At 47.7% G+C, this 14479-nt stretch overlaps 2 protein-coding genes across 7 annotated transcripts in view; one reads left to right on the forward strand and one right to left on the reverse strand.

Moving 5' to 3' along the window:
* The window catches only part of LOC149304465 (uncharacterized), an 80974-nt gene extending 79222 nt beyond the window's left edge, over nucleotides 1-1752 (forward strand). For all 4 annotated transcript variants that reach the window (XM_089479027.1, XM_089479029.1, XM_089479030.1 and 1 more), the window contains 2 exons: nucleotides 121-326; nucleotides 1045-1752. In XM_089479027.1, the coding sequence (XP_089335153.1) occupies nucleotides 121-326; nucleotides 1045-1137 (299 nt within the window). In that variant the 3' untranslated portion in view covers nucleotides 1138-1752. The remainder of the gene's footprint in view (nucleotides 1-120; nucleotides 327-1044) is intronic.
* Nucleotides 1753-2628: 876 nt separating this feature from the next.
* LOC149304469 (SUMO-activating enzyme subunit 1-like) lies at nucleotides 2629-14382 on the reverse strand. Of its 3 annotated transcripts, XM_089479262.1 has the most exons (10): nucleotides 14195-14266; nucleotides 13672-13995; nucleotides 11562-11673; nucleotides 9619-9792; nucleotides 8858-9000; nucleotides 8499-8598; nucleotides 6961-7066; nucleotides 5171-5315; nucleotides 3822-3891; nucleotides 2629-2897 (listed from the first exon to the last, which is right to left on the reverse strand). In XM_089479262.1, exons 3-10 carry the CDS (start codon nucleotides 11640-11642, stop codon nucleotides 2805-2807), a joined length of 912 nt encoding a protein of 303 aa, XP_089335388.1. In that variant the 5' UTR covers nucleotides 11643-11673; nucleotides 13672-13995; nucleotides 14195-14266; the 3' UTR covers nucleotides 2629-2804. The 3 variants fall into 3 exon arrangements, with proteins under 3 accessions (XP_089335388.1, XP_089335387.1, XP_089335386.1); XM_089479261.1 differs by lacking the exon at nucleotides 13672-13995 and having other exon boundaries at nucleotides 14195-14382; XM_089479260.1 differs by lacking the exons at nucleotides 13672-13995; nucleotides 14195-14266 and adding an exon at nucleotides 13448-13602.
* Between the last annotated feature and the right edge of the window lie 97 nt (nucleotides 14383-14479).

Consider the following 14479-nt stretch of genomic DNA (forward strand, 5'->3'; position numbering starts at 1 on the left):
CCCGCCATGCTGCATGCTCCTTCCCAATCCCCCAGCCTGCGAGGTTTGCCTGAACACACACATACACACCCTCCTCTTCCCCTTCCTTTGGCCTGACCGACCTCCCTTCTTTTTTTGCAGGAACCCTGCCAGGGGCGACCCATCAGAGCCCAAGGGGGGAGGAAGTGGAAGAGGAGGGGGCCGCTGCTGCTGCTGCCGTGGAGCCTGAGCATGGAGCAGCCGAAGCCAACGGACACCTCCCCAGGCATCTCCCCACCCTGGAGCAGCAGATTGGGGCTCGCCTACGCCAGATGGGAGACCACTTCCAGCAAGAGTACGAGCAAAGGGTGAGTGGACCACGATGAGCGGAGGATGCTGAGCCAAAATGTTTGCTGGGGGTGGGCTGGCTTGTTAGCACAAAAGGACACATCCTTCTGGATGTATAGGCACCTATATCCCTCCAGCAGTGTGGGAAGGTGGGGGGACTCTTTCTGAGCCCTCCTCCCCAGGCATTTCAGAGCCACCATCTCCTGGCTCACAAAGACCCCAGCTGGGCCACCTCCCTCTCGGCCTTGTTTGTTCAGGGAACTGGGCAGGGCCACCAGCGCCAACCACCATCCAACCACCGCCAGCAACCACCTCCCAACCACCACCGAGCTGACTCACGACCTATAAATAGCCCTGGGATATAAAGGCAGGGCAGCCGCTGGCAAGCAGGCCAAACAGCATGCGGTGGCGGCTGCTGCAAGCACAGTGCAAGGTTGGCAGGGAGATTGGCACAGGTCTTTGTTGTTGTTAACCGCCCTGGAGTCAATCTCAACCCATGGCGACTCTGGGGAAGAGACATCCAAGACCCCCTGTCTTCCATTGCTCTGCCCTGTTCTAGTCTATGACCATAATAAAGATTCTGCCTATCACTGCTCAGCCCAGCTCCTGTGATCTCATACTCATGATTTCTTTAATAGAGTCCACCCATCTACACAGGTCTAGGGAGACAGAAATGGGCATTCAGGCTTCAGCGATCAAGCCCGTTTCTCAAGCTTTCCTTTTTCCTTTCCTTTGCAGGAGCGCAGGCCACATGGCGCCCTCTGGGGCCACTTCTACCATTTGGTCTTCCACATGCTCGGCATCTTGTACAACCTGCCCGTCAGGGGCTAAAGGGCTTTGAAGAGTGGAACCTCCAACCCGCCGTTTGAAGGGTTGCCGCTGCTGCCTGCCGCTCTCAGAGGAGTTTTCCGTCTCCTCTTCCTGCTGGCCAGGAGGAAAAAGCCAGACTAACCTTGGACTTGAGAAATACCCAGCCTTCAATGACAAAAAAGGCCAATGCTGCTCCTCCAACCAGAGTCTTCAAACCGGAGGCCATGGGACTGCCTGCTCTGGGCATGGGGGGGTGTGTGACCTCCCAACCCAGCAGTGCCTTATCAGGAGAGCTGCTCACTGAGGTGGGAGCAAGAGCAAGTTAGCACTATGTGAATACTGTTAATTGAGCCTGTATAGAGGGAGGAGGGGGGGAGAGAGAATTGCACATGGGACCGGTTGTGTCCACTGTAAATAGGGATTTTCCTGGGCTTTGTACAGGGCGTGGTGTGGGACCCAGTTGCACAGTAGGCGCTGTATGTATGTATATACGGGTATCTTTGTGCTTGTACATAGGACAAAATTGGTGCTATCTGTACATACTTGACGGGGTTGGTTATCTGTACCAGGGGGAAGGGGGCAGGTAAGGGAGAGAAGAATTTTGTATGTTTCCTTTTCAATAAAAACTGGACAAAGGTGGATGCTTCACTGATCAGTTCCTCCCCCGTTTGAAAAAGGCTGCCAGGAGAGAAATGAATTCAGTACCTATATAACTGCAGCAGAGACCTAGATGCAGATGCCTTTTCATCCAGACTGGCATTTTGTAAGATTATCCAAAAAAGTTGATCAGGTGCTGAGCTCAAAAGGACCAAGTTAGGTCCAAGTGACCCAAAGCAAGTAGTTGCCACAACTCTTGACTTAGACAACTAGGATTTAAAAAACAAAAACCCCTTGAAAAAACCACCCTTGTCCTAGTGTTGAAGGTGCTGGTGGGGAGGCCAAGGGCAAGCATCAGCAATAAGTAATGGAGCTACCAATTCCTCCAGTGGCATCAATACAAGATGGCTAAGGTGCTTTTATTCTAATGTTGAGAAAAGCACAAGTGATTCATTAAAATGCCATCACTAAAAGGTAAGAACCCTTATCAGCTTTCACCCACTCCCAGAGATTTTAATACTACCACTACTACTACTATTATTATTATTATGTATGGTATTTATACCCCACTCTTCAGCCCTAAAGGCTATCAGTGCAGCTTACAATTATTGTTGCCTCTGAGAGGCAACAAGGGAGGATGAGTAGGCAACTTATCCACCTCAGATAAGTTTTGCATAGATACAAATTGCCACTACCCCAGATTGACAACAGCAACCCTGCTACTTACTCCAACCTTACTTAGGTAGTAGGTACAAAAGAACCATTGTGTCCCACTCTCACGAGTGACCTGACTTGACAGGTCAACAGCCCATTGGCCCTTGTTCCTGCATGTTCCTACATCCAGCCAGTGTCCATCTTTTAATCAGGACTTCACAGTAGAATATGATCCTGCCGAAACCCACAACAAGAGACATATTAAGAAAAGACTTTAATGAATACTGAAACAAAGAGCACCCAAGTTGATGGGAGAAAGAACAAGGGGTATCACCTCTCCTCAACTCAAAGGTGCTGCTGCAGATGGAGGGAAGGAGAATCTGACAGAGTGCTGTGGACTGCAGGCTATCACTCCAATGATTACTTAAAGTCCAGATTCAGGTGGGAGCCAGACACTCCACAATCCCACTGCCCTTCATACCATTGAAGAAGAAGAAATTGTTGAGGGGAGGATCCCGTTGAGACAGGGCCTAGGAAGAAAAGAGACAATATAAACAAAGGTACATTATACCAGCCTAAACAAACCCAGTCTCTTGCTTCTTGAAACTTTTTATTTATTTCACTTCTGTGCCGCCTTTCTCCCAAAAAGGGTCCCTATGCAGCTCACAAGATAGAAACGTTATTAAAATGGAACGATAAAAATTTAAGAACCATTAAAATCATCTAGTTAAAATAGCATAAAATTAATGCAAAACACACACAAGTTAAAAACATAACTACAGCGCACACCCCATATAAAAAGCCACCCTGTCCTGATTATATATTAAAAAGCCTGCTTAAAATAAAAATGTATTTGCTTGCTGGCAAGGAGGGAGGACGCCAGCCTTGCCTCCCGCACAGAAGGTCATTCCAGAAGGTGGGAACAGCCACTGAAGAGGCTCTTAAGGACACAAGGGAGCCTGTGATGGCCGTGAGACCGAGAAAGCATTCATCGAAAACTAAGCAAGGTTAGGACTGGTTAGTGCATGGATAGATCAGGACAGGCCAGAGATCTCCAGCCAGGGATAGCAAAGAACCCTGTCTGAAATTCTGGTTGATGGACCAAGAGTCTGATTCAGTATGTGGCACCTTCCTATGGGCCTTTTACCCCAGGCTCAGAAAGTAGGGGGCAGAAGAGCCATGGAGCACCTATATTGCCAGCTAGGACGCAGCAGAGGCATTTTGATTCTCCAGAGGCCAAGACCTCCTCCGCCCTTCCCCAGGAATGCTCAGCTTAGCAGAGGGATATGAGATACATTTTGCAGCTGTGCTACTGATGGGTGGGGCCAGAAGGAAGAATCACACTCTGGAGGAACTCACCATCTGCAAAAGATAACTCTCCTATCAACGCCTACCCTCAAATTCAGGGCACTGACCCAGGGACACATGGTGAGGACAAGGAAAACTTTCTTTACCTTGACAACTTCCTGGCTAAGCACGCCTCCAACGACAGCACAGACAGGAGCCATTTCTGAGAAGCAGCAGCTAAGAGGGGGTAAAAACAAGCAACTGTCAGACACTGGACATAACTTGGGGATGTAAATATTTCTTTACTTCATTCTCACATGCGGAGAGAGATACATTTTTAAATTTGATATACTGCAAATTTTGCTTACTTTGTTCTCACATTTGAGAACTAAACATTTCAGAACTTTTTTTCTGCTGGATTCTATCAAGGATGAGAAAAGGATGCTTGAATTAATATGTACAGTTCTGGACATGACTTCCGGGAGTGGACCTTTGTGAAGTCAACAGGGACAACTCCCCACCACACACAGCAAAGGGGAGCATATCAGGCCAGGCACCTTGAGCAGGGAAGCAGGGCCAAGAGCATCCTTGGTCCAGTGTAGTCTGGGCAACACAATCCATCTGTTGTTATGCACCATGCACCCAACTAGCGGGCATTCCAGACAGTCCACTGTGGCTTGGACAGGGTGCCCCCACATGCCCCAGACAGCATTACTAAACATAGCCCCCAGCCGCTCACCCCCCAGGGCAGGCCCACATTCCTCTCTCCTCATTCTTAGTCAGGCCCCTTCTGTGTGGCATGCAGCGACATGCCGATGGAAGGGTCTACATAGTCTGGCTAGTCCCCAAATGGGCACAAGAGAACTTGTTGCTGCCCACCTTTCTTAGTCCTCTCCTCCCTCTGGAAGGAAAACAGAAGCAGTTGCCTCGCTCTAAAAAAAAAACCTCCCTAAGGGCTAAAAGGTGAAGCTTTTGCCTGAGATCTTGTGTAATAACAAGGTCACCCAGTGACCACAGGTCTTTTAAGTAGTACAGCCTGGAGTTGTGCTGAACTCTTGCCAACAGACACTGCCCCCGCAGCAGTGTCTTGGAGCAGAACGCCATGCACACGGAGAGCAACTCAACAGGGCAAGGAGGCAGACAGAGATCACTAGCCAAGCATAACTCCAGCCACAGTCACACACTTCTTTGTCTCCTGCTCAGACCCTCAGAGGAGGAAGGAAGGGGAGGCTTGTGTGCCAGAGCCCATTTGGTTGACACCGCATAAAGACCCAGACTCAGTTTCTTCCCCATACCTCCCAAATGCTGCCACCTCAAGCAGGAAGAGGCACAACCCAGCCTTGACACAGAAAGACTTCAAAGAGTCTGACTAGATGAACAATCAGATTAGTCATGATGGTACTGAGGGCCAGAGTATGTTAGATACATGAACAGCTTTGGGAACCGCAGCACCTAGGCCCTCCTGATCAAGAAGATGGCTTGAGGGAAGAAGAGCCAAAAGGACGCAGACACCCACCTGGCAAAGTCATCAGGGAGCAGGTCACTCTCGACGCCCAGAGAGGCCAGCACATCGTTACGAATCTGTAAGAGCACCTCAGCGTCTTCTGCGCTATTCTGCACACAAGGATCACGATCCTTTTCTGACCGGAATTTCAGAAGCACTACAAGACCATTGTGAAGGGCAAGAAAGACAATGTGAACATGCAGAAGCCCACACCAAGGCTCCTCAACTGGCATGGTGACCAATGGCATCTTGGAAATCTGGATGTTTATTCTTAGCCAAGATTGCTGGGGCACTTTAAAAAAAAAAAACTTTGTGGAAATTCGGGCAATTGGTATCTTCCAGATTTCCATAAATGCATGAATTAACACACTGGAAGGACTCTAAAAATACCTGGCTTGACATGGATCAAAAAAGCTTCTGTTTCCAAAATTCCAGGCAAAACTTTCCAGCAAAGTTGCACAGCTGTCAGACTTGAACGAAGTGGGCAAGATCCTCCATTGTGCTGGTAGCACACATATCTTCACCAGTGTATTTACAAGAGATGATGGATGTTATTCCTTGTTTCCAGCTGACCCCCTCCAATGCTCAACAGCCAGGGACTGCCAAGCAATTCCATCTCTCTAGTCACTGACCTAACAGAGGTAGAGCCAGGCATATCCCACAGCATAAAACTGGTCCTTCCTCCATAGCGCTCAAGAGTAGCTGGAACAAACGTGGATGTGGCACCATAGCCAAACAATAGCTGGGGAGACTGGGATGCATCCCCAAGCTTTTGTTGTGCATAGGGTTGCAGGGGGTTCAGCAGAAGGGAGTGCTGGGTACTTCCTACTGTAAGGTCCAAAAAATATACATGCAGGTGTAATCCCTCTCTGCATGTCACCAATAAGATGCCAACCATTGTGCTCACTGTGTCATCTGTGAAGCCATGTGTGCTGGCACTGCTGGGAATATCTCTTATGGTATATCCCTAGAGCCCCCTAATGGTTTATTCAATCCATGTCTATGGCACATAATTATTGGGAGGATAGCATTAAAACTGTGCCCTTCAGGCTATTCCCTGTTGCTTCAAAATGTATAAACTGCAAAGTAATGCACTGTTTATGATAGGAATCTATTGCTGAAGATGGTGCTACCAACTTCAGATACCAATACCATTCAACAACAGCAATCGGTATCAATACAGAAACCTCTCCATGATATCTAAAGAACAGAGTAGCGGCTAAACTGCAAATAACTCATTATCAATTTTAAAAATGCATATGAACACTTTTGCCAGCCAGTACCACTTTTTTTGGTTCGCCTCACTGGAAAAATTGAGAAATTCTGCTTTAAACATGCCAATTCTGGTGTGGGACAAGGGGCAATATGCCCACTGCTTTGCAGTCAAGTAACATGGCCGTTGTTTAGGGAAATCCGACATGGAAAAAGGCACAACCCATCACCCTTGCCACTGCACATGCATACCCACCCACCCACCCCATACCAACAGGAGGAGTATCCTTGTATCAGTAAGTAGAAGAGTCTGAAGAGATGAATGCCTGGCCTGTTCCAGGGACAGTGCCCTAAAGCCCCTTAGCTTGCCTCAGCTGTACATGTCCTAGAGCCTGCTTCTCCTGAGAGCACAAGGAGCTCACATGCCTGCCAGCTGGACACAGCCCCATTGTCTGCAGTGGACAGGAGTCATGTGGTCCTAAAAGACCACCATGTGACCAGCTGGCAACACCATCCTGCTTCTCTCAGCCCTTACACAGAGAGTCCAGTTCCAAGCGCATAATCGTGCTGGTCTCAACACAGTATCTCACCTTGAAGTAGGAAATAATCTGGTGTGGTGCGCTTCAGGGCAGCCTTGGCCTTCTCACTGCTCCAGTTGAGAGCCAAGGCCTCTTTCAGAAAGCAGAAAGTGACACACTGGCAGAGAAACATTGAAAGGACAGAAAAAAGAATGAATGGATGGACGAATGGATAGGCAAGAAGATAGCAGCAAACAGTAATATTTTAACAACAAAAACATACTGTAAGGGGGAACAGCTACAGGGCTGGTAGGAACTATAGAGTATCTTTTCTGCTCTGTTACAGATATACACATATAGTTCAGCTCTGGTGTTTTGTGCTACATTGCAAACATTGTTATCTTTCTACAGAACTCATTTCCCTCATGGAAGCTTAAAACATGGTTGCTTTTGCCTAACTAAACACATAGAAGTGGGGAAACAATTTAGCAGCAGAGCATTTTTGGGAGATGCAAAAATGATCTGGCCTAGCTATAACTTGGATTAGCCTGCAACAAGGTCAAAGTGCCAGCCAAGGAATACAGACAAAGAAAGCAGTATTCTCATTGACATGGAGATACCCTTCCCCAAAGGGACTCTGGTGTCTGTGAGTATCGCACTTCTCTAAGTTAAGACTTCCACGCAAACACCCTAATATTACACAAGCAATAATTAAGTACTTTGGAAGAATGAACTCATTTTTCCCCATCTAAGTAAGTAAAGGGACCATCTTTCTAAAATTTTATCTAAAAGTACAGTATTATCAAAGACATGGCTGTTCTTAAAAAAAAAGACAAACATAACACAGTTGTTCAATGTAAGCATATTCTTTTTCCTCTAATTACATACCACACTATTTTCAGTGTTGTATTGAAAGCAGAGATTCAATTCCTGATCTCACTTTTCATCTAACCCTTTTGAACTTAGGGCCAGTCTCTTTTCCCTAGCTGCTCTGTCAATTCACAGTCCAATGGATCCTTGGCATAGGATCTGGACAGCCCTAACAAAAAGCAGTTTTTCCTAGGCAAACACATCATTATACATTCATTACTATTCAAGATGCCCCTTGCTCTTGTCTCTCTGAAGAACAAAACTAGTTTTTGATGTTTTAAAAGAGACTGTGATCTCACAACAGGAGATTGCGAACTGCTTGAAACAGTCTTAGAATGGTTTTCCAGTACTTATAACCCTGGACACACTAGGCTGTTCTGTTTCATCTTTGCAGAGGTGTCACGCAGTCATCTTCAATCATACTGTAGTGCTTGTGAGAGGGAACCGCAGGGAAAATGGATGGGCCCACAGGCTACACGAAGAATGAGAAGCATCCAAGGGTTGGTGCTCCATTGGATAAGGGCAGACTTGCCCAAAGGCAGGAGGAAGAACTCCATGGCATTCTTTGGATGAAGACCAGGAAACTGCATGCAGCTGTGTGGCTAATACATAGCAGAGGACATGCTGCAGGAGCACAGCCTTGTGGCTTCTAGATGAAAATGCAACACTTTGCCCACTCCTCCCCTCCTTTCAAAGGACCACTCCACCTGCATCCCTACCAGTTCTTCCCTACCACCTACCTTTTTCACCAGTGTGGTCTCTGTAAAATCTAGCTTGGCCTTCTTTGTGTCAGGTCCATCTTCGGTTCCCTGGCTGGCTTTCACTGCCTTGGTCTTCTCCCTGCAGGGCATGCAAAGAGATTAACAAGAAATGTCTCTCCCCTCGTCTCAACAGTGATGGACTCTTGTGGAGTAACTGTCTTAGCTTCATTCAGGCAAAGGCAGGCAGATAGCCAAGAAGAAAGTGGATGGAAAAGATGGTTCTCTGGCTCCCTCCAGTGGTTCATCTCCAAAGGGAGGAGATCTGGTGGGTTCTAAGCTTGGACCTAACTATTGTTGTCCCCGTTTTTGCCTCACTCCCCAATCCCAGAAAGACTCACTCCACAAATTCGTGCTTCCCCAAGTTGGCAAACATGTATCCGTGGTAGCCAAAGACATCACCCGTGAAGAACTTGATATTGTTCTTATGGCATATTTGCTCAACTTTCACAAGTACTTCCTTGGAGCAACATGTCAAACAGACCTGGAAAAAGCAAAAACCACAGAGGCAGAAGTCACGCTTTTGCTAGTTTTGGGGCACAGGCAAGGCAAACATCACACACACAACACCACCCCAACATACAGAATACCCCAAGCTTATCAGGGGAGCTGACTTTCTGCTAGAGGACAGAAGAGGCAGTTCATTGCTCATTGCCTCCAGTGCTGGATGACATTGAAAGGTAGAGACTAGCTCACAGGTATAATAATAATAATAATAATAATTTGTTTTATTTATATACCGCTATTCCAAAGATCATAGCAGTGAACAGCAAGTAAGCAAATTAGCAAGTAAGCTAATTTGCCCCCAACAGTCTGGGTACTCATTTTAGCGACCTCGGAAGGATGCAAGCCTGAGTCGAGCTTGGGCCCTTTTGCTGGTCTTGAACTCGCAACCTTGTGGTTTCGAGTGAATGGCTGCAGTACAGGCATTTAACCACTGCGCCACCAGTGGAAGAGAGAATACGAAAAGAAAGCCTCAGTAGAGACACACTGGATTCTTCTTATCCCTGAATCACTTGGCAAGGCTTGGGGAGTTGGTATGCAAGGCACACAGTAGGTACACACTGGTACAGCCTTTCCTCCCTCTCATTCTGTAACTCACCACATCAAAATGTGTGAAGAACTCTTCTGGCTTCTGTTCAATGTTCTCAGGGTCCGCTTTCACATCCACCATGGGGTTGAGATCCCGAGCACGTGTCAGCGAAGCCTCTGCTCTGTTTTTACCCAATGAACCCGTAGGGACTAGGAACTGTGCTTTTGTATCTTCTGGCATCACCTGAGGAGCAGAGGAACAAGAATTATCCCACAAATCCCCTTCAAAAAGGAGTAACTCTTCAGGACAGGGAAGCAACCACAGCTGATTCAAAATCAGCACCAGGGCAAGTTGGTATTTCAAAACCTACCATGAAGTTTTTTAATTGCTTTTAGGCCCCATACAGACAAGCCAAAATAAAGCTGCTTCAGGTCACTTTGGAGATATGCTGTTTAAATGACACCCGCATCTTAAGAGTCCCAAAGCTATGCCAAAGCTGCACTCCAGTCCTTAGGAATGGTGTGTGGCTTTGGCGCAACTTCCGAACTCTTAGGACGCATGCATCAGTTAAACAGCATACCTCCAAAGTGACCCGAAGCAGCATTATTTTGGCTTGTCTCTATGTGGCCTTAGTCAGGAAATTAAATCCGATTACTACTTTACACATTCTATACTCATCCAAGTAAGTTAATCAGTTTTACTACTTCTCCTCAGATGTTTCATACTTAACTTGTTACTGACTTTTAAAGCACTTTGCTCTCCTAAATTTCTCAATATTTGATTCCACTTGGTTATGAATTTTGCTTGTCTACATCTTGACTTACAAGTGAACATCCACCCAATTTTCTAGGGGGCTGAACCTAGCTTGTTTTCACACTCATGGATCTCAGCATGCTACATCCACTCCTAAAACTGCTTATAAATCCACTTCCAACAATGGGGGGAAAGGGCTAGTTCAGGTCCAAAGAAGGCCCAGAAGGTGAATTAGCCTTTAAATGGGCACTTGTCCCCACTCAATGTTTCTTGAGGTGTGACTGACTATCTTAAGGTGGAGAAAAATGTAGGCCCATGTACTGAACACTAAACAACATTTTTCACTTCAAAACAAAAAATCTCAATAGAGAAAAAAGTGATATCAGAGTACAGAATAATTAACTCAAGTCCCTAAGTCCTGTTTCTTTTGTAAATTCACCATTTCTACCCAATAGATCCTGTTACATAAGTACAGTGCACCTGCACAACACACAGGCACGCCATATGTGGCTTTCAGTTTACTCTGAAGCCGTGCAATGGAAGCAGCAATGGTGCATGCACCTGTGGCACATGCGCCCCCCGCACCATGTGCATGAGCCCCATTGTTTTCAATGGGACTCGAGGCATATGTGGGATTTCTGTTACATGGGGGGGGGGGTTCCGGAACAGATCCCCGTGTATATTTGGATAAGTTTATTTCAATAAAACCTCTGAATAGTTTTTTGGTGTGTTTTTGGGCTATGTGGCCATGTTCCAGAAGAGTTTATTCCTGACGTTCCTGAAGATGCCAGGTACAGATGCTGGCGAAACATCAGGAATAAACTCTTCTAGAACATGGCCACATAGCCCAAAAAACCCACAAAAAAACTATGGATGCCGGCCATGAAAGCCTTCAACTTTACAAAACCTCTGAATGTTTCTCTCTCAGTTAACTCAGAAGGTCAGGAGATGGAGATGCTCCTCTATAGTAAGTTAACTATCTATATGACTGGCTGAGTTATTCCCATTCTTCATCAAGCCCCCTCCCACCTGCTCCCCACAAAAAACCCTCCAGAGACTTAAGAGGTGAAAACTATAAGCTTTCTACTATTCTTTGTTGACTGAAAAACCTAGTATGAGCTCTGTCATGTGCATGAACAGAGACATTTTGAAACTCAGCTACCTTCAGCCCGATCACCTCCATTCCAGGATTAGAGCAAATACATTCTATGAAAGGGCTAAAAGACTGCAGGCCATTTAGGCAAAACTAGAATACCCACCTGCTGATGGTCAAGCATGGTCAGTGCTTTCACTCCTGCCAGGATGAGATTCTTGGCCACTTCCGCTCCCAGGCCTTTCATGCCCACCAGCAATACCCGAGATGCCCGGAGGCTGAGAAACAGAAGCAGATATTAGTACCATGACTGATGCCTGCTGTGCTAAAAAACACAATCTACTAACAAATAAAACAGGAAAACCCAGCATAAAAGCATCAGGGCTTTATCTACAGCCACACGTCAACATCAACTACTGAAGTTAGGCATCTATTTTCCAACACAATTCAAGGCATAAGACCAAAAGAGACTTAAGATAAAAATGGTCCCTCAAACACTTCCTCCTGAGCAAACATACCCAAGAACTTTGCTCAATTTCTAAACCTCTTTCTACACATCCCCTATTGCTTACCCCAAAAGATACATGATAGGCCTCACATTATAGCCATTATAGCCTCTTCATGGCCTAGTGCTAAACCAAAATTACAGGTTTTAGTTTAGCAGTCTTATTTATAGAATCATAGAATCGTAGAGTTGGAAGAGACCCCAAGGGCCCTGATCCAGTCCAACCCCATTCTGCCATGCAGGAAATCACAATCACAGCATCCCCATTGACAGATGGCCATCCAGCCTCTGCTTCAAGACCTCCAAGGAAGAAGACTCCACTCCAGTCCGAGGCAGTGAGCCCTTACTGTCAGGAAGTTCCTCCTAATGTTCAGGTGGAATCCTGCAGCTTGGATCCATTGTTCCAGGCCCTGTTCTCTGGAGCAACAGAAAACAAGCTTGCTCCATCCTCAGTGTGACACCCCTTCAAATACTTAAACAGGGCTATCATATCACCTCTTAACCTTCTTTTCTCCAGGCTAAACGTCCCCAACTCCCTAAGTCTTTCCTCATAGGGCATGGTTTCCTAACCCTTCACCATTTTAGTTGCCCTCCTTTGGACACATGGCTCCAGTTTCTCAACATCCTTTTTGAATTGTGGTACCCAGAACTGGACACAATATTCCAGGTGGGGCCTGACCAGAGCAGAAGAGAGTGGCACTATTACTTCTCTTGATCTAGACACTATACTTCTATTGATGCAGCCTGGAATCGCATTGGCCTTGTTAGCTGCCATGTCGCACTGTTGACTCATGTTCAACTTGTGGTCTACTTGGACTCCCAAGGAGACCATCAATTGTGATGGACTATGAACCTGTAGGGAAGATTGTGAGGAAGCAAAGGGAAATGCTCTAGCAAGATGGGGGAACCCTTCAGTCCTTATGAGCCCCACTTGTCAGCGCAGTTGGCCCTCCGTAGCCACAAATTCTTCATCCATGGATTCAACCATCAATGGTTTGAATATATTCCCTCCATTGTCCCTCCGTCTTCGCTAGGGTTAAGGGCACAAGACCCCCGTGAATATGGGAAAACCACAAATAACAGAAACACCAGGATTTTAACCTGAGAGGACACCTCTCTAGGAACCTCTAGGTCCTCCAGCGCAACTCTGTGGCCAACGTCCGACAGACACTGACCCTGGAACTGCGCTGGAGGAGCTACAAAGGCCTAGCGGAGTGTCCTCTCTAGGAATAATCTCTAGGCCTTTCAGTGCAGCTTTTAGTTAAAGTTGACCATAGAGTTGCACTGGAGGGCCCAGATATTCCTAGAGAGGACCTATTAACCCAATGCCCAGAGCGACGGAGTCTCCTTCCTTGGAGCATCTGTCAATGGGGATGCTCTGATGGAGAGTTCCTGCATGGCGGAAGGGGCTTGGCCTGGGTGGCCCTTCTTGGGGCCTCTTCCAACTCTAGGATTCTAGGAGTGCTCTGGGGCCACAATAAACTACAATTCCCAGAATTCCATAGCCTTGAGCGGGGCCAAACCGGGTTGTTTCTCCTCCTGGTTACCGTTTCTGCGCTTCCAGGCCCCAGAGGCGGATCTGGCGGTCGTACTGCGCCGCCTCCTCCTCGCTGATAGCTGCGCCGCCGCCTCCTCCTCCTCCTCCATTGCCGCCGGCCTCCTCCTCCTTCTCGACCATGGTTCCCTCCTCCTCCTCCTCCTCAGAAGCGGAACCGAGAGACTTTGAATGGCGGCGCCCACGCGCATGCGCACACCCCTCCCAACTCCTTACCACGTGACAGCGCCGTGACGTCACCGGCGCCCATTTCGTATCCATAGACACTGTCTATACAAGGTTGCGCTCGGGTATTTCCGGCAAGGCTCGGGCGTTTCCGCCAGCGAGACCTAACTAACTTGGATTCTTAGTGGCAGGACTCCAAAGATATAGCCCTGTTAGTCACCTTGTAGTCCCTTCGAGACTAAAGAAGTGCGTGGCCGGCGCCGTGACGTCACCGGCGCCCATTTCATATCCATAGATATACAGTAAAGACACAGGGTTGTGTTCGGGTATTTCCGTCAAAACTCGGGCGTTTCCGCCTGCGAGGCCTAACTTCACCTGGCGCCTTAGCAGCAGCAACTCTAAGATTTCTATAATCTTGGGTACGTCCGCCGCCCAGCGCCGTGACGTCACCGGCGCCCATTTCATATCCATAGATATAGATATATATATATATATATATACACATTCACACAGGTTGCGTTCGGGCATTTCCGTCACCGCTCGGGCGTTTCCGCCCTCCGAGGCCTAACTTCACCTGGCGCCTTCGTGTAGTCGGGTCGGGTATGTCCTCTCCTCTCCGCCCAGCGCCGTGACGTCACCGGCGCCCATTTCATATCGCTATAGACATACAGCAGATGCGCTCGGGTTTTTCCGCCAGCGCTCGGGCGTTTCCGGCGTGCGAGGCCTAACTTAACCTGGCGCCTTCGTGGTTGGGCCGGGTGTGTCCGCGTGCGCCGCTCGCTGGCGGAGGGAGGGCGTCGTCTCCGCCGCCGCCGCCGCCGCTGCCGCTGCTGCTGCTGCTGCGGCTCCTTAGGCTGAG

This window comes from Sceloporus occidentalis, unplaced genomic scaffold (genome assembly GCF_023333645.1).
Source record: "Sceloporus occidentalis isolate IW3139 unplaced genomic scaffold, rSceOcc1.0.p SCAF_13, whole genome shotgun sequence".
Taxonomy (NCBI): domain Eukaryota; kingdom Metazoa; phylum Chordata; class Lepidosauria; order Squamata; family Phrynosomatidae; genus Sceloporus; species Sceloporus occidentalis.